The 25,575-nt window shown below is 36.4% G+C and overlaps 3 protein-coding genes across 4 annotated transcripts; all 3 read right to left on the bottom strand.

The window, feature by feature from the left end:
* Positions 1-10,024: 10,024 nt before the first annotated feature.
* LIGB (catalytic LigB subunit of aromatic ring-opening dioxygenase family) lies at positions 10,025-14,063 on the bottom strand. Its single transcript, XM_022056926.2, has 3 exons — positions 13,641-14,063; positions 11,250-11,620; positions 10,025-10,434 (listed from the first exon to the last, which is right to left on the bottom strand). The coding sequence occupies exons 1-3, from the start codon at positions 13,878-13,880 to the stop codon at positions 10,242-10,244; spliced, it is 804 nt and encodes a 267-aa protein (XP_021912618.2). The 5' UTR covers positions 13,881-14,063; the 3' UTR covers positions 10,025-10,241.
* Positions 14,064-14,418: 355 nt separating this feature from the next.
* Positions 14,419-19,033, bottom strand: LOC110808635 (ribosomal lysine N-methyltransferase 3). Its single transcript, XM_088206760.1, has 5 exons — positions 18,952-19,033; positions 18,199-18,571; positions 17,409-17,602; positions 16,068-16,362; positions 14,419-15,393 (listed from the first exon to the last, which is right to left on the bottom strand). The coding sequence occupies exons 1-5, from the start codon at positions 18,960-18,962 to the stop codon at positions 14,701-14,703; spliced, it is 1,566 nt and encodes a 521-aa protein (XP_088062886.1). The 5' UTR covers positions 18,963-19,033; the 3' UTR covers positions 14,419-14,700.
* A 694-nt stretch (positions 19,034-19,727) lies between these two features.
* LOC110808609 (uncharacterized) lies at positions 19,728-25,136 on the bottom strand. Of its 2 annotated transcripts, none has more exons than XR_015812926.1 (4): positions 24,563-25,136; positions 23,785-23,978; positions 22,449-22,738; positions 19,728-20,368 (listed from the first exon to the last, which is right to left on the bottom strand). XR_015812926.1 is itself a non-coding variant. In XM_022034153.2 (4 exons), exons 2-4 carry the CDS (start codon positions 23,822-23,824, stop codon positions 20,300-20,302), a joined length of 399 nt encoding a protein of 132 aa, XP_021889845.1. In that variant the 5' UTR covers positions 23,825-23,982; positions 24,563-25,130; the 3' UTR covers positions 19,728-20,299. The 2 variants fall into 2 exon arrangements, 1 of the variants encoding a protein (XP_021889845.1); XM_022034153.2 differs by having other exon boundaries at positions 23,785-23,982; positions 24,563-25,130.
* Between the last annotated feature and the right edge of the window lie 439 nt (positions 25,137-25,575).

Here is a 25,575-nt window from a genome sequence, read left to right as displayed (position 1 = left end):
GCAAGAGGATAAATTTTTACCTCGTTTGGCGGTCGAAACTTGCTCCGGTACAGCGGCAGGTGGCAGTGGTCAGCTCCCTGGCAGTTAGGCTGTCTTCTCCGGCGAGGGGCTCTGGCAGCTAGGGTTTGGTTTTGGATGCGGATGAGGTTATTTATACCCATCCGCTCTTGATTTGGGCCATCCATCACTGTCAATCTAGACCGTCTGATCGCGATTAAATAGGGAGTGAATCTTGACCGTTCATCGTGATTCAATCTGAACCGTCCGTGCGCGATGCAATCTAGACCGTCCGTGCGCGTTTTCGATATGGGCCATCCTTGCGGAAGGGAACAAATCTCAGTCGTTCGATCGCGCGCACGCGGATCGCCCACGTGGCTCCCCCGCGTCGTCTCCCGCATCAACGCCTCTGCCACCTAGCACGTTCTGATTGGTGGGGGCTACTGACCAGGTAGCTGACGTGGTGTAACTTTTTTAAATTGTATTTTGACCCCCGAATTCTTATTTTTCTTTCAAAAATACCCCCATAACTCAAATTTTTACCCCTTTTCCCAAAATTATTTTCAATTAAATCCCTAACTAATTTTTACCATTATTATTATTTTTATTATTATTACTAAATCAAATTAAAATAAATTAAATTAAATTAAAATCATATAAATAATAATTATATTTATATAAAAAATAATAAGTAAATAAAAATAAAAATAATTAAATGTTGGGTGTTATAGGTGACCTTAAGAAACACTCGATCACCTTTCTCAAATTCTAAATCTCACCTCTGAGTGTCTGCATAACTCTTCTACCTGTCCTGAGTTGTCTGGATGCTCTCCCTAATCTTAACTCTCTTAGTTGTAGTCTCCTCCATAAGACCCGAACTAAAAGATTTTCTATCACCCACCTCTTCTCAGCAGATCAACGATTTACAGGGTCGATTATATAATGCTTCATACGGGGTCATGCTGATGCTTGCTTGATAGTTATTATTATTGGTGAACTCTATTAAGGTAGGTGATCGTCCCAATGTTTCCCGAAGTCTAGAACACAAGCTCAAAATATATCGTCCAGTGTACGAATTGGCCTTTTTGATTGTCCCTCGGTTTGAGGGTGAAATGCAGTGTTAAGGAATAGTTTCGTCCTCATGACTTGGTGAAAACTAGATCAAAATCGAGAAGTGAACTTGAGATCTCTGTCGGATACCACTGTCACTTGAACTCCATATAACCTGACTATCTCCCGAATATATATTCTTGTTAACTTGTCCAAGCGGTCGGTCATCTTGATAGCTAAGAAGTGAGAAGATTTGGTGAGTCGGTCGACAATTACCTAGATAGCATCTTGCCTTGAGCGTGCCTTAGGCAACTCTATCACGAAATCAATTGTGATATGATCCCACTTCTACTTCGGAATCGATAATGGCTGAATTAGTCCGCCTAGGTGTTGATGCTCTGCCTTAACCTGTTGATATACTAGACACTTGGAGATAAAGTTAGCTATCTCTCTTTTTATCCCGCTCCACCAAAACTAGGTTCGCATACTTTGTTATATTTTAGTACTTTCAGAATGTATGACGAACTTTGAGCTATGAGCCTCTGTCATGATGTCCCTTTAAAACACAGTCATCTAGAACACACACCCTATCCTGAAATCTGAGCAACCCATCAGTAGATACTCGAAATTCTGGATTTATTCTCTGTTATGCATCCTTCTTGAGAGCTGCTATGGTGGAATCGGTTAATTGAGTTTCTTTTATTCTTTGGATCAATTCGGGATGGACAGTTAGGTGAACTAAGTATGTAACTCTCTTCAAGTCCTAAAGTTATATCTATTGTGCAACCCTTATTACCCTGCATTCAGAAACTATTAAGTGAACCAACATACCGATATTTTTTCAACTGAACGTGTTTGCTACCACATGGCCCTTACCCGAGTGATATAAAATATTACAATCGTAGTCCTTGAGGAGCTCTATCCAACACCTCTTACGCATGTTGAGATCCTTCTGAATGAATATATACTTCAAGCTCACATAGTCAGTATAAATCTCAAAAGTCTCCCCATATAAATAGTGGCGCCAAGTCTTTAAGGTATGGATAATGGCCGCAAGTTCTAAGTCATGTGTGAGGTAATTCTTCTAATGACTCTTCAACTACCTAGACTCATAGGCTATGACATTCCCATGCTGCATTAGAACACAACTCAATCCTAGGTAGGAGGCATCATTATATACGGTAGATCCACCTGTTTCACTCGGTAAAGCCAGCACAAGTGCAGTAGTCAACCGCTTCTTGAGCTTTGTAAAGCTCCTTTCGCAATTCTCATACCATTCAAACTTAACATTCTTCTTTATGAGTCGGGTCAAATGAGCGGCTAGGCTAAAATATCTTTCCACAAACCTGCGGTAATAACCTGTCAGTCCTAGAAAGTTACGAATCTCCTTAACCGATGTCAATTTCTCTAAACCAAATACCGCCACAACTTTTTCAGAGTTCATTGATACTTCATCCCTTGATATGATGTACCCTAGGAAGGTAGTCTGCTCGAGCTAGAACTCATATTTGCTCAATTTTACATACAATTTCTTTTTCCTGAGAACCTACAAAAACTGAGTTAGGTGGTGAGCGTATTTCTCTCTACTCTTTGAATAGACCAAGATATCATCGATGAATACAATGATGAACTGATCTAAGAATTGTTTGAAAATCATGTTCATCAAGTCTATAAAAATGACTGGTGTATTGGTTAGTCCAAATGGCATGAGCATGAACTCATAGTGTCCATATCTGGTTCTGAAGGCTGCCTTGAGAATATTCTATGCCCTGATCTTTACCTGATGGTTACCCGAATGCAAGTATATTTTAGAGACGATTTAAGCACCCTGCAACTAGTCAAAATGTCATCAATTCTAGGGATATGGTACTTGTTCTTGATCGTGACTCTATTCAATTCCCTGTAGTCAATACATAATCTTAATGTCTCATCCCTTTTTCATGCAAATGTGACTCCAACAACTCAATGAGACACACTATGTCGGATGAACCCACTATTCTGCAATTCATTGATATGTTTTCTTAGCTCTTCCATCTCAATACGACTAATGCGGTAACAGAAAACCGAGATAGGTTGAGTGCTAGGCTGAAGATCTATGGTGAACTTAACTTCTCTGTCTATTGGCAGTCCAGATAGTTCATCAGAAAACACATTCAGAAAGTCTTGGACTACCGAGGTCTCTTAAATGAAAACTTCTTTCTTATGTTTGCCTATATAAAGAAGACAACTTAGTTAAAGCGCTATGTAATAAGGAAATTAGCATGAAGGAATAATATTCAAAAATTTTATTAACTTGTAATGACTCTTCGTTAGAAATGTTGAATACAAGTTTCTTGTGGAAACAATCTATGGTGGCATGATATGCTGCTAACCAGTTCATTTTCAGAATTACATCAAAATCCCTCGTGTTAATCTCTATTAGGTCCACACTTAGTTTTCTATCTGTTATGTCTATGATACAAGCTTTATATATAAGCTCCCCTACTAGTGTCCTACTTTTAGGAGTAGACACAAACAATACAAAATTAAGTCTTTCAGGTAATACATTTAAATTTTGTGCAAAAGCATGTGAAACAAAAGAATGTGAAGTATTAGTATCAATCAAAACATGTACAAGGTGATCACAGATAGTGTACATACCTAGTATCACATCTGGATTAACTTCAGCATCCTAGTAGATGAGGTTGTAAGCTCTGCCTTGAGTAGAAGGTCTGACCTGATTCTGATTTCGTAGGTACTCTTTCAGTTAGTGTTGAGCACTCCCACATATGTAGCAAGTATTATTGAGACGATAACAGACAATCCCCATGATCCTTGCTATAATGCTAACAAGTCCTACCGCGTCCTGTTCCTAGAGCCTAAGGAGGAGCCTGAGTCACTGGCCTAGACCTCTTGGTCTGCTAAACTAATATAGTGGGTGCTGATCTGCAGTATGAAACCGGAGGTCTGGGATTCCCCACTACTGGAGGGAAGATACAAAAGTTCATTTGCACTAGCTGTGCCTTGGCTAGAATGGCTGAGTAGGAGCGCTCATATACGTACAGCTGCTATCTGATCTCAAGACAAAGGCCCCACTCAAACTTTCTTGCCTTTTTGCCTTCATCTATCATACTTTCGGGGGAATACCGGTCCAACTCTAAGAACTTTCGGGCATACTCCGACGCAGTCATATCACCTTGAACTAGGTATGCAAACTTCATTTTCTTCAAATGTCGGATGTGCTCTGAGAGGTACTCTACATTGAAGGCCATCAAGAACTATTCCCAAGTGACTAGAACGGGTAGGGTGGTCTGCTTAAGCTACCATCAGCAACTTTTATCTTCCACGAACATGTAGGTGGCGAGTATAACCTTTTGTTAAGGAACCACCCCAAGAGTTGTGAGTGCCTTCTCTATCTCAACTAATCAATACTCGACTTTTTCGAAAGAGGATGCCTCTGCAAAGGTAGATGGATTTAATTTTTTTGTACCTTTCAATGTAGGCTGGATCCATCATGGGTGGAACTAGGTCTCATGGAATAGGGATTGGATTGTGCTGGAGAGGGACCGGGTGGCCCTGTGGCGGTGCCGAATGATACGGTGGAGGCACCGGATTGTACTGTGGCTGTGCCAGATGATATGATGGAGGAGCAAAGTTGTACTGGGGTGGCTACGGATCTTTCCACTGCAAAGGTGGCTCAAACTGTGGCAGTAGGGGAGGGTCAGGCAACTCCCTCTTCTCCTCCCGAACTACTGGGCAGAGATGAGTCTCTTCAGCATATCAAAGAGTCGATCAACATCCTCTTAAAGTGAACCATCATGGGCTACTCAGTTTAGTGGGGGTCTTCCTCTCCTCATATCCTTGTACCCATATTTCACAAGGAATGGTTGAACGATAGTTTGTATTTGGTGTTTTTAGGTCTTTGTGTAAGGAATAGTTCCGAGAAATGTGGCTCTGATACTAACTGTAAAGACCCGAAACCTTAAAGAAAATGAATTTATTATCTTTAATGTGGAAATAAATAATAAAGTTAGGATTTACATTCCTTACATAATAAATTAGAATGCTCAATAGAGATACGGGAATGTCCCTTCTGCATTTGTTCATAAAAAGACAAACGGTAATTAAAAACAAATAAATAGATATCCTAGGGGTTAACCTTCACTAACACTTGAAAGGAGTTCAGGAGATGAACTACTCACAACTCTCTTGCTGATCGGAATCTGGATCTTGGTCTTATTAATCTGAAATAGTTAATAGAATGGTGAGTTACACTAGCCTAGTAAGAATATCACACTAATCACTGATACAAAAAATCAAAAATTAATAAATATCACAAAACAACTAATAGAGCCCTTGATTTAAGTAAATAATTTTAACTCTAAAATGTTTTATTCTATACTTACCATTACAGGTTTTCCCAAAAATAACTTATGAAGACAAATAGCCAAATAACATTTTAATTTCATACATAAGATCAGTAATTCTTCCTTTTAACCTACTTAGTAGGATCTCTTGGGGTCCATAGGGATATCCTTCTACTCGTGGACCGAGTATCAAGATTTAAAAATTAAATCAGTCGTCCTCCTACCCTTTCTGGTAATAGGCACTAAAAACACCATTGCTCGATACTCCGTCCGATATGAGGGTGAACCATATCTCTCAAAACCCTTCTGATATAGGACTTCTCAACCCTGTTCGACTGAGATATTGTCTACGGTAAGGTTCCTTATGTACCGGGTCTGTTCACCATTTCCTAGGATGCCCAAGAGTTGTGAATGCTTTTTCTGTCTCAACTAATCAATACTCGACTTTTTCGAAAGAGGATGCCTCTGCAAAGGTAGATGGATTTAATTTTTTTATACCTTTCAATGTAGGCTGGATCCATCATGGGTGGAACTGGGTCTCGTGGAATAGGGATTGGATTGTGCTGGGGAGGGACCGGGTGGCCCTGTGGCGGTGCCGAATGATACGGTAGAGGCACCAGATTGTACTGTGGCTGTGCCGGATGATATGATGGAGGAGCAAGGTTGTACTGGGGTGGCTACGGATCTTTCCACTGCAAAGGTGGCTCAAACTGTGGCAGTAGGGGAGGGTCAGGCAACTCCCTCTTCTCCTCCCGAACCTACTGGGCAGAGATGAGTCTCTTCAGCATATCAAAGAGTCGATCAACATCCTCTTAAAGTGAACCATCATGGGCTACTCAGTTTAGTGGGGGTCTTCCTCTCCTCATATCCTTGTACCTATATTTCACAAGGAATGGTGGAACGATAGTTTGTATTTGGTGTTTTTAGGTCTTTGTGTAAGGAATAGTTCTGAGAAATGTGGCTCTGATACTAACTGTAAAGACCTGAAACCTTAAAGAAAATGAATTTATTATCTTTAATGTGGAAATAAATAATAAAGTTAGGATTTACATTCCTTACATAATAAATTAGAATATTCAATAGAGCTACGGGAATGTCCCTTCTGCATTTGTTCATAAGAAGACAAACGGTAATTAAAAACAAATAAATAGATATCCTAGGGGTTAACCTTCACTAACACTTGAAAGGAGTTCAGGAGATGAACTACTCACAACTCTCTTGTTGATCAGAATCTGGATCTTAGTCTTCTTAATCTGAAATAGTTAATAGAATGGTGAGTTACACTAGCCTAGTAAGAATATCACACTAATCACTGATACAAAAAATCGAAAGTTAATAAATATCACAAAATAACTAATAGAGCCCTTGATTTAAGTAAATAATTTTAACTCTAAAACGTTTTATTCTATACTTACCATTACAGGTTTTTTCAAAAATAACTTATGAAGACAAATAGCCAAATAATATTTTAATTTCGTACATAAGATCAGTAATTCTTCCTTTTAACCTACTTAGTAGGATCTCTTGGGGTCCATAGGGATATCCTTCTACTCGTGAACCGAGTATCAAGATTTGAAAATTAAATCAGTCGTCCTCATACCCTTTCCGGTAATAGGCACCAAAAACACCATTGCTCAATATTCCGTCCGATATGAAGGTGAATCATATCTCTCAAAACCCTTCTGATATAGGACTTCTCAACCCTGTTCGACTGAGATATTGTCTATGGTAAGGTTCCTTATGTACCGGGTCCGTTCACCCTTTCCTAGGATGCCCAATAAGCTTTTATTTATTTAGATTCTCATCATCCAAACAACCATCAAAGCATGCTAACGTCTCATTTCATATTCACTAATTTATTTAAATGACATTTAAGCAAGCAATATAGTTTAACATAACTGAATAACTAAGTAACCAGAAACCAAATAAAAGATACAGGAGGAACCACATAAACCAAATAATCGAGAAAACTATAAAAACTATCAATTTAAATACACACAATATAATAGTAAGCAGTTTAAACAGTACAGAAAAATAAACAAGGAATCAAGAATAATGTGAACTAATCGATTCCGGCTCCACTACCTGTAATTATTTTTTAGGATTTTTTAATTTTTCAATAAACACACAATTATCGATTATTAATCATCAATTTACTGTAACAGATAATAAGGTGAGTGATCCTTATCCAGATCAGTGTTTCAAAATATTGTACTATCTACTATGCCTCCTAACGGGTTTTAGATTTCCTGAATTTTTCCTACAGGAATCAAAATACACATCACGTACCTAAAAATACTCTAAAAACTCAAAATCAGTGTTAAAAACTCTTTCCAGCCAATTTTAGGATTTCGACACGGCGGCATTGTCGTGCTTCGACGTCGGCTTTGCCACCCATGCCGGTGGTTCACCTTGATTTGGCCGATTTTGGCTGATTTTAGCCAATATTGGCCGATTTTACACATATCCCTGCAAAAAAACACATTATGGTGCCTCAGTTAGCTAGAAAATCAAAAGAAACCGAACCTAACAGCGGGGGGGGGGGTCTCTGGGTGCGGCAGCTCTGCTGGTTCTCCTTTACGGCTGGGGTTTCTCCTACTAACCTGCATAGAAAAGGACGATGAACACAAAGGTCGAAAAATTGTGTAAAACAGGAAGCAGAAAGGGGCTCATTAGAGGAGTTCGGACTTTACCCGCAGTTTTCAGTTCATCTGTCGTTTCTTTTGCTCTTATATGGCCACAAGGAGACTCGAAATCGATTTCTAAATGGGAAGAGAAAAGTTTTACCTTTTTTGGCAGTCGTCGGTGGCTCCGGTGCAGCGGCAATTTGGGATCGACCTCCTTCTCCAACGTTTGGTTCTTCTTCTCCGGCAATGGCTGGGTGGCTAGGGTTGGGTTTTTCTGCGACACGGTATTTAAATATTCATCCCGTGTCGATCTGGACCATCTGTTCGGGTACGCGTGACCCTCTCTTGTTCGTTGGATCTATCTTATTCGAAGAATGAAACTGCACCGCATGATTAGATTAAATCTAACCGTTCAATCACGTTTAAATAGGGAACACATTTGGACCGTTCACGCACGTGAGATTAAATCTGGACCGTCGAATCGCTGGGTATGCGGATCGCCCGCGTGGCGCCGATATCAGCATGTTTTGTCACGCGTCATGCTCTGGTTCGTCGTGACTGCTGAGTGAGTCGTCCCACGTGACCGGATTTTTCTTTTTTGTATTTTAACCCCCTTATTTCTAATTTTTCTTTCAAAAGTATCATCCGAATCACATATTTTCTTTAAAATTGTTCTCAATTTCGTTCCTAATTCATTTTTTTAAACAAAAATTAATAAAAATAAATTAAAATTACTTTTAAAATATTTAAAAAATAAAAATAAAAAAATCATCCCGAATTGATTTTTGAGCCTGAGTGTTATATTTAAAATGTCCAAATTTATTTTAACTAAGAACTTAATTACACTAGTTTACACATGCAAAAACTAGTAATACATCTAACTTCATCCTTCAAATCGGTAACTTCAACTTCATTCTTCTTTGCTTAATTTCAGATTTCTTGTATGTATGCATTTGGAAAAATGGGGCGAAAACAATTTTACTTATTCTGTCTGCAGCAGTGCATATGGATACCAGTTTAATAAACCATATATATGTACGCGTGTGTGTGTATATGTTGGTAAATAATATTATAAGAATTATTCCAAAAAAAGTTTGATTTTGACACGGTAAAAATTTAATTTAATATCTACCGTGTTTTCTAGTATGTAATTTTTATTTATACATGCGTACAAGCTTTTAACACGTATGTTGTAATACCGCCAGCAACTTAATTCTCATATTTCATTTTATAAAATCAATTTTTAAATAAAAATGTGCAACAGTTATATACATGTAATTTGCAAAAAAAAAAATTTATATATTTTTCTATAGCAATATGTATCATCTCCATAATATAATTTAGAAATTTAAATCTTTTTAGACTGGAATTTAACTCTTTTTAGATGCTTTCGGTGAATTATATCTACACTAATTAAAACTAATAAAATTTTAATCATCATCATCATTATGTTAAACAACCAATCAATTAATTGGGTACAACCACTTTGCATTAGCCAGATTAGACGTACCCAAATTATTTAATTTAAACCCAAGTCCCTACAATATACACATTACTTAAATCAAGGTAAATTCAGCGATACGTGGGTGGCTTAGAAGAAGGCATGATAGATTAATTTTAAATTATTTCAAAAAATAATGAAGCTCTTTTTCAATTGAATCAATTCAATAATAACTGTCACTAATTTTTATTTTTATCTCTTTTAGTTTCACAAAGTAAATATTTTACAAATCCAACTAATCAGCCCTTTTAAATATTAATTAAGAATTCAAATCTGATACTTGAGAACAATTAGTTTAAGTTAATTAGTAAGGAATCACAATATTATATATTTATTAGTGTAAATTTTTTTTTTATTTTTTTTCTTCTTCTTAAATTAACTAAATGCAATACAGCAACTTTTTTAAATTTTATTATGATTAACTAATTAGAGGAAGATAAGTGTATATTTTTAAATAATTATCGTAACTGTATACTAATTATAAATTAAAAAAAAAAAAAAAAAAAAAAAAAAGTAATATTTATTGAAACACTGACCCGTCGGCCACAATCAATCTCCACAAGAGACATATCCAACATACTATAAAATACAAGATTCCCCAATATTTATTGCTTTTTTTCTCAACTACATCAAATTATACAAACACAGATTTATATGGATGCATGAGAAAGAGAGACTAAATGCCGGAACATTATGAGCCAAACCTTGTGATGTAAGACTTCAGTCGGCAGCTGTAAACTGGTAAGAAGCATAAGAAAGAGAACTCATGTCCCAGCTGTGGTGAACTAGCTTAGCTTTGGCACCTTCACCGGCAGCACCAATTGCTACATGTAATGGATAAAAGTGATCTGGCCATGGATGAGCCGTCCTTGCATGTGGTGCCTTCTCTTCATAATGATTCACATCTTCGTATCTGCAACAATAATCAAATGTTTACATCTCCTAGGAAAACTTAAGCAAAATGTAAAGTCCAAATTTGATTAAACAAGATGATAGGCACAGATCATATCATAAACTCAATACACAGGAGAGAACTTTCAAGGAAGAAAAGAAAAAATTTGTGGAAAGATGATCTCCACCCCCACTTGTTACTTTCTTCTCTTTTGCTACTTTGAAGGCGGGGAATTGCTGTCATTCTGAAAACTAGCTCCAATTAACAAAATATCAAGTGAAAAGCCAACTCCTGAAAGCAGGAAAAGTAGCAAAAGGCCAACTACTAGAAGCAGGAAGTAGAAAAGGCTACATCAATTTTGTTCAACAAATTTGACAGATTCCAAGTGGCAGCACTTCAATCCTCCCATGAAATAAAGTTACAAAACTTCAGCATGATCAAAACAAAAAATACTCCGTGAAATGAAGTTATTCCACTTCTTTCATGGTATGAACATCTGAACTTTGGATTAAAAATTGACCCAAAACCAAAAATTAATTCTATCTCACAATTCTGAAACCCAGTTTCCCAAAATCCAAAGATGTTTATCCAGACACTTCCAAGTTAAAATTCTTCCAAATATGATGATGTCGCCATGGATTTTTGGTCCATAAGCTCTTAAAACATTTGATCCAGTGAAAGAAAGATGTTTCCGTAGTTGTTGTAGACCAGGTTACAAGATTAAATTTTTGTCCACCTAGAAACTAGTCATTTTGTGTTCAGTCACTCTTCCACCATCCCACAAGAGCATACGAAAATATGGAACACTATATATGGAACGAATGCTTAACAATTACCTTCCCTCAAGGAGAGAATCTTTCAACCAAGTATCAAACTCCAAAGCCCAAGAAGCGACAGAACCCTTACGTGGTCCAAGGGACCTCAGGTTGTGAGTTGCACTTCCAGATCCAATGATCAGCACACCTTCGTCCTTGAGAGTAGCCAATGCCTTGCCAATATTGTAATGGTAAGTTGCATCCTTGTCCAACTGAAGGGAGAGTTGACAAACAGGGATGTCAGCCTCTGGGTACATTAGCATGAGAGGAACCCATGCTCCATGATCAAGCCCACGTTTTCTATCTTCATCAACACGCTTGAAGCCAGAGGACATAAGCAGCTCTTTTACCCTCTTTGCCAATTCTGGAGCTCCAGGTGCTGGATACTCGAGCTGATGATAGGTTAAATTCTTTCACTTAAAAATTCCAAAAGCTATTTTAAGACACAGAGAATGATGAGATACTAGATTTCATGAAAATTCCTTTCTAATCATCAGTTAAGTTGATCACGAGTTTACTCTCACACCGACTGTTTCAACATATTAATAATACTGACTAGTCCAAAATAACAGCAATAATACCAAGGACTCGATTCTATAGAAACCTATTAGAATATGGTGTTATTTTCTTAATTATTTTTTTAATGTTCAGCTTTATTTTTATTTATTTTTAGAAGAAAGCTTGTTTTGCAACTAATGTTCTTTTGCATCTCCCTTCGTTGAGCCTATATAGGCATTCATTGTGTTCGGTCATATGTAGAGAAGAATGAAAAACTTTTTCAATCATTTTTTTACTTTCTCTCCTAACATGGTATCTGAGAGATACACTTCTGCTGCCCCTTCCTTTCTTTCCCTTGTTCATTCTTCTCTACCTATGACCAAATACAATGAATGTCTATATAGGCTCAGCAAAGGGAGATGCCAAAGAACAAAAGAATATTAGTTACAAAACAAACTTTCATCTAGAAAGAAACAAAAATAAAGCTGACAAAATAGTGAACAAAACAGCACCATATTCTAATACTTCCCCTCAAGATGGAGAATATATATTGTGGATTCCTGTCTTGCTTAGAAGGAGTTGGAATCGAGTAGGATGAAGATCTTTGGTCATTAAAACGCAAGTTGGTCGTGTGTTGAAACATGCATAGTCTTCAAAACTCCATCTTGAATCTTTTCTCTCACAAAATGGTAATCAAGTTCAATGTGTTTGTTTCGCTCGTAATATACTGGACTTGCTGCAATGTGAATATGCAGCCTGATTATCACAGTGGAGAAGTGCAGGACCTTCATGTTCAACTTTCATATCTTTAAGTCAATTCTTAACAGCTACAAGAACTAGACGTCTTCAAGAGGCCATGTGTATCCTACAATATATAAACAGAATGGTCAAGGTCTCTTCTTCTCATCGTCGTTGGCAGTTCAGATTAAAGCTTTTTCAGATGTGAATTGGGGCACCTGTCCGAACACTCGCCATTACCTCACGGGTTTCTGCATTTTTCTTGCTTCTTCTCTCATCTCCTGGAAGTCCAAGAAGTAAAAAATAGTGTGTTGTTCTTCTACAGAAGTTGAATACAGACAATGGAAAATAGAACTTGTGAGATTGTCTTGTTAATGAACTTGCTTAAAGATCTGAAAGTTGAGAGTCAATGGCCTGCAATCTCTAATATGATAATCAGGCTGCATTTCACACTATAGCAAATCCAGTCTATCATGGGCAAACCAAACACATTGAACTTGATTGCCATTTTGTGAGAGAAAAGATTCAAGATGGAGTTTTGAAGACTATCCACGCTTCAACACACGACCAACTTGCGTTTTAATGACCAAAGGTCTTCATCCTACTTGATTCCAAATCCTTCTAAGCAAGACAGGAATCCACAATATATATTCTTAGCTTAACATTCATTTGTTCTTTTGCCCCTCCCTTTGCTGAGGCTACATAGGCACTGTATTCGGTCATAGGTAGAGAACAATAAAAAAATTTTGTGTCATTTTTTAGTCTCTCCTAACAAAACCAAATGGCATAAAAACTGGAAATTCAACCCTCTTTTCTTATTCATTTGGAACCAAGATCTGAGCTTCAATTAACAAGCCAATTGGTCACAAAGATAAACAAACAGACACTTATCAGGTAAATTTCAAGAGAAAACAGAAAGTCCTCTCAAATTTTTGTATCAACGTGCAAGATCCAACATATTATAAACAATTGAACCTCAAAAACATTTATTGTGGGCAACTGATCTCAATACATACATACATACATACATTTACTATATAACCAACGAAACATAAACGCATCGGAATCATATTTTTCCACGCATCATTTCTTGTATGGATTCAATTGAGTTAACAACAAATCGTTAAACAGCGAGATAAACCTGGAATTGAAAAAACGAAGGGAGCAGGAAGGAACCTTGTACATGCGATCGGGGAAACCATAGAAATCGTGGATGGTTTGATTGCGTTGGACGACGCTGACGGTAGGGTATTTGGTCTCCCAGTGACCGGAGATGACGAGGATGGAAGTGGGTGATTGAGATAAGACTGTGTTCTTCCATGACTGAAGGAAGTGCCTGGCCGGCATCGACTCGTCAATGGATAGCGTTGGGGATCCATGGGATACGTAGAAGGTGTCCTTCATCTTCACCGCCATGTCTGTTTCCAAATACCAACCCGCCCGCCAAAAACTTATTCCTGAATTCTGACCACCATCTTCAAACGCGGAGAACGCTTATATATACACACTGAATCTGTCTTCTATATTTTTTTTATTGATGTACACACTCGATGTCAAATTGCGACAGCTACGGGATACCATTTTTCCATTTTTTTTTACCTTAAAAAAAAAAAAAGTGTTAATTTATTTTTAAATTATAACTCACAAAATTGTAATTCTAACTTTGACTCCCAATTTCCCTTTTTTTAAAAGTCTTTAACTCTAAATATCCAAAATGTATTTATCAGAAAAATATATATATATAGTTCTAAATTATCTCTAAAATAATATAAAAATTAGACTAAAGTGATGAATTTGAGAATAAATATTTTATTTAAAAGTATAGTCAAACTAAATTATTATATTGATTTATCATAAAAAAAAAAATATAGTGGTAAGATTAGAAACTTTGGAAATTATTTCACAACAACGAAGAATTTATAACTAAAATGAAAAATAATCTAAATTTTAAGGATTAACATAATAATTTATCCTTATTAATCTTTTAAAATTACTGGAAATAGTTTCCAAAGTAGTAGTAGATTGAGCCCCACAAGATCTCTTGATGTAAAATTGCAAATGAAAATTACCCAACATCTCTGCTTCTGTAAATCTAACAAACCATGTGCTGGCCATTAAAATAAGTTATAAGCCCGACCTTTCATCCCCTGCCAAGATCCTCGTCTTCTTTTCAGCTATTATGCTTCAAGGGCACTCCCCGAGTGGAGACTCCACAGAAACGGTACATCAAACAAGTTCAGGAGATAAAACATGAGACTCCACGGCATTTAAGCGGCTTTCTTGATGAGGCTTTCTTCGCCTTTGCAGACAATCCATCCTGACAAGAAGCGTAACTTCTGAGCTTCTCCAGGATCTTTCTCTCGCTCACACGCAAAATCAACGAGTGATATAATTTTCTCTCCCTTACAGAACACTTATTTAGTGCTTCAATATCATCCTCAATGGAATTTGAACCATATAAACTCTCCCTCATATCTGCAAGTGCCAGGAGAGCTCCACAGACGCTTTTTGTAAGCAAAACAATCTTGCTCAGTTCCTTACTTCCATCAGATATGGTACAGCATGATCTTGACAAAATCACAGCAACTGCTTCCTTTTTGTTACTGGCCATTGATATTGCATGATCCACCTTATGATACACATCTTCTTGCAACAGCATTATGTACAACAAAACCAGCAGCTCAATTTGTGGTTCCCCATCTGACGAGATCTCAAAATATTCTGAATTCTGGCTGACACATCCAGAGTAATCTAGTCTTCTCCATAAGGACAGCCTAGATCTACTGTACCGGCTAGTAGAAAAGGATGAACTCCATTGAAGTACAAGCTCCAAGTCGATATTAACTATGTCATATTGATTGTTAGGTTCAGTAAACCCATATCTGTGGAGCAATGCAGCATTGCCCAACAGTCCATAAGTATTAAACACCTGAGCAGAAATTTAAAAAATTAAAAAAAACAACAAACAAATAAAGAAATTAGAACCAATCTGACGTGAGGGCTAATTTCCCATTGGTACCAGGGGACGCTTGGATTCATATCAGAGCAATAATAAGGTAAAGTTTGAAGTCATGCACTAGTGCTAGAGATGACAGTCGGTAACCATCACATCAGATTCATGTGCACAAAGCAAGATCTTCCAAGATGACTGAAAGATGTAAATCTTTTCGAAGCATGTAATGAAAAACTTCCAACAAGAGACTCACTGGACGTTGTTACATGTGCACAAAATAATCATCTCATAAGAAGACGAACAGAAACTGTAAGGTGGTGCTAGCCCAAACAACACGACTTTTGTGCCTTCTTATTTTTCTCTTCAATAACAAGAGTATTGAGTCCTGGAGCCTTCTAAATAATATAAGACTAGATAAGCAAAACTTGTTTCACATAGATCAATTAAATTATGCTTGGAAGCAAGCCTTCTGCTGATATCCAATTGACAGCAAACGAGAAAGATAAATAATCTATATTTATCTGAACGTCAACCAAAAAATAGAAGAGAAAAAAGGAGCCAGCATCATTTCAACAATAGGCCAAGTTTCCAAAAAAAATCAACCTAATGTGCCACAGATAAGAACACTCTGTACACAGTCACATACTAACCTCAGCTCCAATTTTGACATCCTTAACCATAATCATTTCCAAAACTGCCGGATCATCACCCAAAGTTGAAGAGCATTCTGTGTCGCTACCATTTTGAAAATTCTCACCCGCAGAAGCTGCAGCAGAAACTTGCTTATCTAAGAGAGAATTTTGAGCGAATGAGTCCTCATCACCACTATCTTCATGGTTGATGCTGTCATCATCAAATTTATCATCTTCTGTCTCGTTGTCAGATCCATAATGTGATGATGAAGAGGTAAAGTGTACATCCTCAGCTCCAGTTTTGTGATTAAACCTGGATTATGGAGCACATAAATAAAATTAAAAGTTTAAAACCTAGGTAGAAAAGATTTTCTTTTTGAGGGGAAAAGACACTAGCTTGCAAAAATATTTATATAAGACAGTTACAATGAAAAAAAAATATCATAACCAGCCAAGCTGCATGATGATGATTCTTAAAAGATAGTCGGAGCCTCCCACTGCAAGGATTTTAGAAACTGTGTCTGGGGTTCAACTTAGTTTGGTTTTGACCCTATTCCTTACGGTTTTGCTTCCGTACAAATAAAAAAGAAAATGAAAAGAACAACACTTCATATTCATCATTATGTTAACAAGACACAATAAGCTATGCATGCTAAATTAGAGCCTCAAAGAGAACATTCACAACTAAACATTCTACTTAAGTCATTAAAATACTAAATGTAATCTAAACTAACAACAATTATGAGTAGACATGACGATAAATTGATTTCACTGTTCAGATGCCAGATAACCACCATTATTAAGCCTTGATTGATAATACCACCAATTTGAGTAGGAAATATAAAGTGAAAGAGATATATGACAGCACAGAACCATGATATAAATCATCCTAAAAGTCTATTCTAAAACAAGAAACTAGCACAAAATGCATATTGGATGCTTAAAACAGGGAAGTATATTATGAAACAAACAATTATACTTAGCTGGCATAGCCACAATTCATGGAACAAACCTTCAAGTTTATGAGTATTACCTTAGCTTTAAGTTACAGTAACGGAAGGGGGAGAAAGGTTGAACAGGGAAAAACGAAAACCAATGATGAGTTACATTTTTTTTTTAATGAAATGATGAGTTACAAATTGACCATCAAATTATGCAGCTCCCATGGCGACCAGGCCTAATGATGATATTTCCCAAGAGAATATTGGACAACTTTAGTGGTCAATCTTATCTATGACAGATCACCCAAAAAATATATAGTCCCGTTAAGAAATGTAATATCAAGTATATTAAAAAGATCAACCCCTAAACTGTTCAAAGATAGGTTCAGAATTCCCATTTAGTAGAAGAATTACTTACAAATCTGCCAGAGGAACCATACCAAACCCATGGTACTCATCTACTTCAAAAGATCGAGAAGCAACAAGACTTTTTGCAGCAAAATATTCTTCTACGCCAAAAAAGCATTTATTGACCTTTAGAGGTGCATCCATGAGAGGCAGAATGCTCTCTTTCCAATCCTCATAAATAAGAGCCTTATCTTCTTTAACTGTCTGCCTACAAGTGTACAATTAATCATTAAAGGAAAAGCTTCATGGTGAAATAATTTAACTCTTTGAAAGAGCATATAATATAAGCTGCAAAGCATTATGAATAATGAAAGAGAGAGCAATTCCTCTATTATCCTTTCATCATGTCCTCAGAAATAAAATGTGCGAAGTTTGGCTTTACTTTTGCAGATACCACAGTCAAAAAGATCTGACTGAAACTTATGCGAGCACTTTTCAAACTATATCACTAAAAAAATGCATATTTCAACCAACGTGCAACTTCATTTCTATCAGGCATCTATATCAGCAAGACAATGGAGGCTCAACCAATCCATGGAACAGACATCTGATACAAAGTGAATTTGATACATCTCAAACACAAGCCACTCGTCAAAGGGCAAAATAACACCAGAAAAGAAAAGGCAAGTCTGAACAAAATAAGCTATAAGTGACAAGACAACTTAACCAATTGCAAGATTGCTCCTAGTGTGAAGGGTACTATATACAACAAGAACTTTCTACAGAATCACAAAAGCAATTTATTAATATATGCAGTAACATAGAAATGAATACATGTATTGAACTAGTGCATTTTATACCTTGTGAAGCTCAGTGCCACGTAGAAGAGAATCCACTTCATCAACAGACCAAAGAAAGGGCAAGGACTCTTGATGAGGTAATAGCTGAAGGTAACCAGCCCAAGAGGAGGCTTCACCTAAGCTCCTTTCGTACATCAAAGCGACAGACAGGCCCAAACAACCATCCAAACGAGCGGATTCAATCATCTCACATGCCCCACTTGTTTTGATTGTGAGACAAGCTTTCTTTGGTATTTTTGCCACTACATCTCCTTTCTTCAGATCACAAAGAGCTCTCACAGAAATCCCTTCTTCAGGACTGTCCAAAAGCTCGAGCGCATCGCTGCATTCGATTCCTTGGGATTTCATCCACCTCTTGAATGCCCTCAATCTTCTGCTAAGAGATGCGGGGATAAGAGAAATTCAGGTTTAGATGTTAAGAAAATACTGAAAACGAAAATGCACCATTGAATTACAGAACTTCTAGCCGTAGATATTAAAGCGCTCAGACAACTTCATGGAAACAAAGAAAGAAGAAGAAAGTTTGTTTTGTTTGATAACTGAGGAAACTAGAGCTAGGAATAAAAAAAGAATAACCCTTCCACTCGAATTCATTGAATCATTTCGTTGTTTAGCGAAGCAATAAGAAGAGAAGAACAAATTCAGATTATCATTACTAAATCAATATTCTCATTTAGTTTTCCTTTCCCGAGCAACCAAACATAAATGTCGATTAGCAGGAGAGAGGGGCCAGAGAGAAAGAGAGAGACGTACCTGGAGGCCATCAGTGCTGCTGCTGCTGCTGCGTCGTAGTAGGGTTTGTTGTTTTATACAAAAACTATGACATGTTATATAATTAATTTATATTAATTTTTTAGTTATTAAGTAAAACTTTTAATTAATTTTTCATAATCTTAAAATATTTATTTTGATTACCTAATTAACAAAATTACATGCTTTTTCTCCTATTATTAATCATATAGAATTTTTAATCAAATGGTTTTAACTTTATTAAAAAAAATTATTTAATAATGAATATAATTTTTTAATTACACAATTTAATTTCCGTTTCAATCAATAAATTGGAACCTCTGTTTTTTACTTGCATAATCTTAGTTGCGATATAACTTTTAACTACACAATGAAATATATTTTTAATTAAATTATTTTAATTTTTACAAATTTAATTACCCAATTTATAAAACTACTACTGTGTTTTAATTGATTTTTAATAAAATTAGAATATGTCAGCATTAATTTTTTATTATATTTATGTTAAATTCAATATAATTTTTAGTCGGATAATTATTATTATTATTAATAATTTTTAATTAGATATCTTAATTTAATTATTCTAAAATCAGCTCTGTTGTGCCTAGAATTTCCATTAAAAACTTGAAATAATATGTACGTGCATTTGTGTATATAAGAAATCTAAAAATACCCAGAGCAGTTACAGCATTTTCTGGGATAAATTAGACCAAAGAACAAAGTTACAGTAAAGACGAACATGAAAATAAAACTAATCTACATATAAAGAAAAAACAACAGAACAGAAAAAGATCAAATTATATACAAGGAACTATCTTTACAAAATATATCTCATCAATTTTACAAAGACTATCTCCCAGATAGGTCAAAGACAGATACAAACTAACTAGCGAGCTTAAAAGCATCAATGAAAAGAACATAAGTAAAACCCATCTTGAAGTTGTTAAGGAGAGCGAGTGGAAAAGTTACCTTTGGTCGGCTGTAATAAAATCTAGTAACATACTCTGTTAGGAGAACTCACAATACTGCAGCTATGCCATCGTTGACTCCTAATGCTCCAAATGACAAGGAGATTGTTTGCACCACATAAAAGCCACCCAACAATGAAATTCCCTCCAAAATGTGCCTGTCGAGAAAGACTCCGGAAGTAATTCCAAGAGATTTCTGTGACAATTCTGATAATATCAACTAATCTTCGAGGACCTCCATTCTCTTGCACAGCTTGGATGCTGAGAAACCCAGGTAAAGACCGCAAAGTAAACCTTCCATATTATCCAGGTAAAACACTCGAATGAGTACTTGACCCAAAATTTTGGAGGCTTGGAGAGATCAAATACATAGAATGAGCCATTTAAAACTCTTTGCCAAAAGCTCTATGTAGAAGACAAAATTCCCTTTCCAGAAGGATCATTTGAAATACCTATGCCAAAAGATAAAATTAAGGTTAGTTAGCATTATAGGGAGACCCCCACTAAACAAATAAAAAAATTTGGAACACAGACAAAATGTGTTAATAAGCAGAAGCAATTTAGTTCACTCTGCCGATTTCTTTCACAATAGTAAAGCTTTTTGTTCCCTCAGTTCTTTCATCCATATTATGTTATAAGACTGGAAAGATTTCATGAATGACAATAAATGCAACAAGAGCATGCTTAGCCACTGGTTCTACAAACTATATGCCACAAACTCTTGACAAGGTTTTATGTTTGACTAATGAACATTGATCTAAAGCTTTCAGTCAAAGTGTTTTAGCCAGCAGCCTAAGAATTGTTGATGACCTTTCCTTTTGGAGAGAAAAACAGGATAACTAGACATGCACGATTGGAGTGCCAACCATGTCCAAGAGGTCAGGGTCCCAAGATCTTCTCCACCAAGACAAGGTGCCAATTAAACAAAAAAAGATAAGTTATGAAACCAGTAATCTCCAATGCTGTCAAAAGGAGAGCAAATGCCCTCAACTTCTGTTTCTCTCTTTTCGAAATGACCCAAGTAGGGCAACCTGGATGATGAAAAGAAGATTCTTCTTAGATTTATTTCAACAAATAACCAGCAGAAGCCCAGATCTCCTCCACAAACCACTGGCTGTTCAAGATAAGTACGGGAGACTAAGGGCAGAATCCCACAACATTTTAGCTACCAAAATGCCAAAGCAGCAGATGGTTATGGATTCTCACTCAGTCGAGATAACAAAGGGACACCATTAAACAAGATTCTGTCTCCCTCGATCAAATTGTAAGTGGCAAGAATTTTGCCCACCACGGCTCCCAGCCAAAAAATGCTGTCCTGAAAGAGAAAAGGTTAAGGTAGAAAGACCTTACTATGAAAACCTCATTCATAGAGAAAGACCAAAACAATATGTCAGTATCGTCCAGATCTGACTTGATCGGGGCAAGGGTAATGCTGTGATGTTCGTGTTTCAGTGTGTATCTTTACTTCACCTTCATCTGACTTAAGAGGAATGCTTCTTGAAGACCGGATTGAAGGAAGATAAAACAAACCTGCTTCCTAGTACTGAAAAGCTCTTTGCCAAAATAAGACTCATAATTATCTTGGCTTCTTGCAGAAAAACAAAATTACCTCCACAATCCTTCGAAAAGCCTTTAACCAGAGGTCTCTTACTTCCGTTATTTGAACATATCACATTCCAAGAAAGGGTCATGGTAGTCGTTATCAACTGTCAAAGCATTTGCTTCAACTTCTTCCAGGTCTCAATGCTGACTTGGCCCTTTTTATCATAATTGATCGGCCATTTTAATCCCCTTAGCCCCGCCTACTTCTATTACTAACAGGAGAAAAAATATTATAGAGGAAGACAGAGAAAGAAAAAATTTTGGCTATCCGAGGATCTAGCTCTTAAACCATCTCCGTCTCGAGGATTACTTCATTTTCTGCCAAGTTGAAACAACTTTTCATGCAAAAACAAGGTGAAGTTGGTTTGTTCAAATTGAGGCGCAGTTGAACTGGTTTTTCTGTTGGATGGTCATACCTATAGCTTTGGGCTTTAATTTGCCTTCTCTTAAGAGTTCTTAGACCCAATATTTGGCTTTGGCCCGGCAAACCCACTTCCCTTTTCGTAGCATGTAATGAAAAAACGCCCAAAGAGAGACTCACTGAAATTTGTTATATGTGCATAAAATAATCATCTCATCAAAAAACGGATAGAAACTGTAAGTTGGTGCTAGTCCAAAAAAAACTTTGTTGCCTTCTTATTTTCTCTTTAATAACAGAGTATTGAGTCCTGGAGCCTTCTAAATAATATAAGACTAGACACAGAAAACTTGATTCCACATAGATCAATTAAATTATGCTTGAAAGCAAGCCTTCTGCTGATATTCAATTGACAGCAAAAAATAAAGATAAATCATCTCTATTTATTGGTACCAACCAAAAACAAGAAGAGAAAAAAGGAGTCGGCATCAATTTAACAAGAGGCCAAGTTTCCACAAAAAATCAACCTAACGTGCCATAGATAAGAATACTCTCTACACATAGTCACATACCTCAGCTCCAATTTTCACGTCCTTAAACATAATCATTTCCAAAGCTGTAGGACTGGCACCCAAAGTTGAAGAGCATTCTGTGTCGCTACCACATCGAAAATTCTCACCCGCAGAAGCTGCAGAAGAAACTTGCTTGTCTAAGAGAGAATTTTGAGTGAATGAGTCCTCATCACCACTATTTTCATGGTTGATGCTGTCATCATCATCTTTATCATTGTCAGTGTTGTTGTCAGATCCATAATATGATGATGCATAAGTATACATCTTCAGCTCCAGTTTTGTGATTAAACCTGGATTATGGAGCACATAAATAAAATTAAACGTTCAAAACCTAGGTAGTAAAGGTTTTCTTTTGGGGGGAAGAAGACACTAGCTCACAAAAATATTTATATAAGACAGTTGCAACGGAGAAAAAATATCATAAGCAGCCCTGGTGCATGATGATGCTTCTTAAAAGATAGTTAGAGTCCCCCACTGTGCAAGGATTTTAGAAACTTTGTCTAGGGTTCAACTTGGTTTTGACACTATCTCTTATGGTTTTGCTTACGAATTAAGAGTAAAAAAGAAAGAAAATGAAAAGAACAACACATCATATTCATCACTACCTTAACAGGACAAGAAAAGCTTGCATGCTAAGTTAGAGCTTCAAAGAGAACATTCACAACTAAATATTCTAGTTCAGTCATTAAAATACTAAATGTAATCTAAAACAACAACAATAACGAGTAGACATGATGATAAATTGATTTCACTGTTCAGATGCCAGATAACCACCATTATAAGCCCTGGTTGATAATACCAACAATTTGAGCAGGAAATATAAAGTGGAAAGAGAAATATAGAAGCATAGAACCATGATATAAATCATCCTAAAAGTCTATTGTAAAACAGAAACAAGCACAAAATGCATATTGGATGCTTAAAACAGGGAAGCATATTATGAAACAATTATACTTAGCTGGCATAGCCATAACTCATGGAACAAACCTTCAAGTTTATGAGTATTACCTTAGCTTTAAGTTACAGTAGCAGAAGGGGGAGAAAGGTAAACAGGGTAAAAACAAAAACCACTGATGAGTTACAATATTTTTTATATGAAGTGATGAGTTACAAATTGACCGACAAATTATGCAGCTCCTATGGCGGCCTGACCTAATGATGATATTCCCCAAGAGAATATTGGACAACTTTAGTGGTCAATCTTATCTTTGACAGACCACCCAAAAAGTATACAAAGTCCCACTAAGAAATGTAATATCATGTATATTAAATAGATCAACCCCTAAACTGTTGAAAGATAGGTTCAGAATTCCAAGTTGGTAGAAGAATTACTTACAGATCTGCCAGAGGAACCATCCCAAACCCATGGTACTCATCTACTTCAAAAGATCGAGAAGCAACAAGACTTTTTGCAGCAAAATATTCTTCTACACTGAAAAATTGTGGATTGAGCTTTAGAGGTGTACCCATGAGAAGGAGAATGCTCTCTTTCCAATCCTCATAAATAAGAACTTTATCTTCTTTAACTGTCTGCCTACAAGTGGACAATCAATCATCAAAGGAAAAGCTCCATGGTGAGATAATATAACTCCTTTATAAGAGCATATAATATCAGCTGCAAAGCCTTATGAATAATGGAAGAGATAGCCATTCCTCTATTAATTCTTTCATCATGTCGTCAGAAATAAAACATGTGAAGTTAGGTTTTACTTTTGCAGATACCATGGAGATAAATATCTGAAACTTATGCGACCACTTTTCAAACTATCACTAAAAAACTGCATATCTTAACCAACCTGCAACGTCATTTCTATCAGACATCTAGATCAGCAAGCCAATGGAGGCTCAACCAATTGAAGGAACAGGCATCAGATACAAAATCAGTTTGATACATCTCAAACACAATCCACTCATCCAAGGCAAAATGACGCCAGAAAAGAAAAACCAAGTCTGAACAAAATAAGCTACAAGTGATACGACAACTTAACCAATCGCAAGACTGATGCTAGTGGGAAGAAATGAATACAAGTATTTCACAAAAGCAATTTACTAATATATGCAGTAACATACAAATAAAGAAATGAATACATGTATTAAACTAGTTCATTTTACACCTTATGAAGCTCAGTGCCACGTAGAATAGAATCCACTTCATCAACAGACCAAAGAAAGGGCAAGGACTCTTGATGAGGTAATAGATGAAGGTAACCAGTCCAAGAGCAGGCTTCACCTAAGCTCCTCTCATACATCAAAGCCACAGAAAGGCCCAAACAACCATCCAAACCAGCGGATTCAATCATCTCACTTGCCCCAGTTGTTCTGATTGCGAGGCAAGCTTTCTTTGGTAGCTTTACCACTACATCTCCTTCCTTTAAATCACAAAGAGCTCTCAGAGAAGCTTCCCTTCTTCAGGGTTGTCCAATGGTTCAAGTCAATCGCTGCATTCGATTCCTCGGGATTTCATCCACCTCTTGAATGCCCTCAATCTTCTACCAAGAGAGGCAGGTATTGTATTTAAATAAATCGTTAGAATACAAAACTACCTTTCATATTCTATTAAATGAGAGCAAAGGAAAAGAAATTAGCATGAACAAAACTCCACCCATTTTGGAAGTGATTGTTATTGATGGTTAGGGTTTGATTCTTTTAATTTAAAATAATTTTAGAGTCTGCTAGTTTTTTTGTTGAAGGGAGAAAGAAAAAAAAAAATTGACTATTTAAATTAAGAACTATAATCTTTTAAAAAGATACATGAAAAAATACATATTTTCATTATTTTCAATTTAGTCCATCATCAAATTAGAAATAACAATTTGATCTCTATGTATTAAATTCATGATAATTTTAAACCTTAAAATTAATTATCAACTTTATTAAATCACCAATTAAATTAACTATACTTTAAGATAGCAATACATATTAAAGCCCCAAATGTTGAAATCTTTTCCAACATTCTCTTACTTGGGCCACATATGTTGCCTTATAAATATGTACAACCTTATGAGCTTAAAATTTTGCTATCACACAAGATATTACGAACAATCTCATTCATTAACTATACTGATATGGGATTAAAGGAATTTTCGTCACACTTAACGTAACTAAATTCACCAATAGTCACACATAT

Source organism: Carica papaya, chromosome 6, assembly GCF_054855325.1.
Source record: "Carica papaya isolate Zhongbai chromosome 6, ASM5485532v1, whole genome shotgun sequence".
Lineage (NCBI taxonomy): Eukaryota > Viridiplantae > Streptophyta > Magnoliopsida > Brassicales > Caricaceae > Carica > Carica papaya.
Note: the sequence above shows the minus strand (reverse complement) of the source record. Positions and strands in the feature narration are given on the sequence as shown.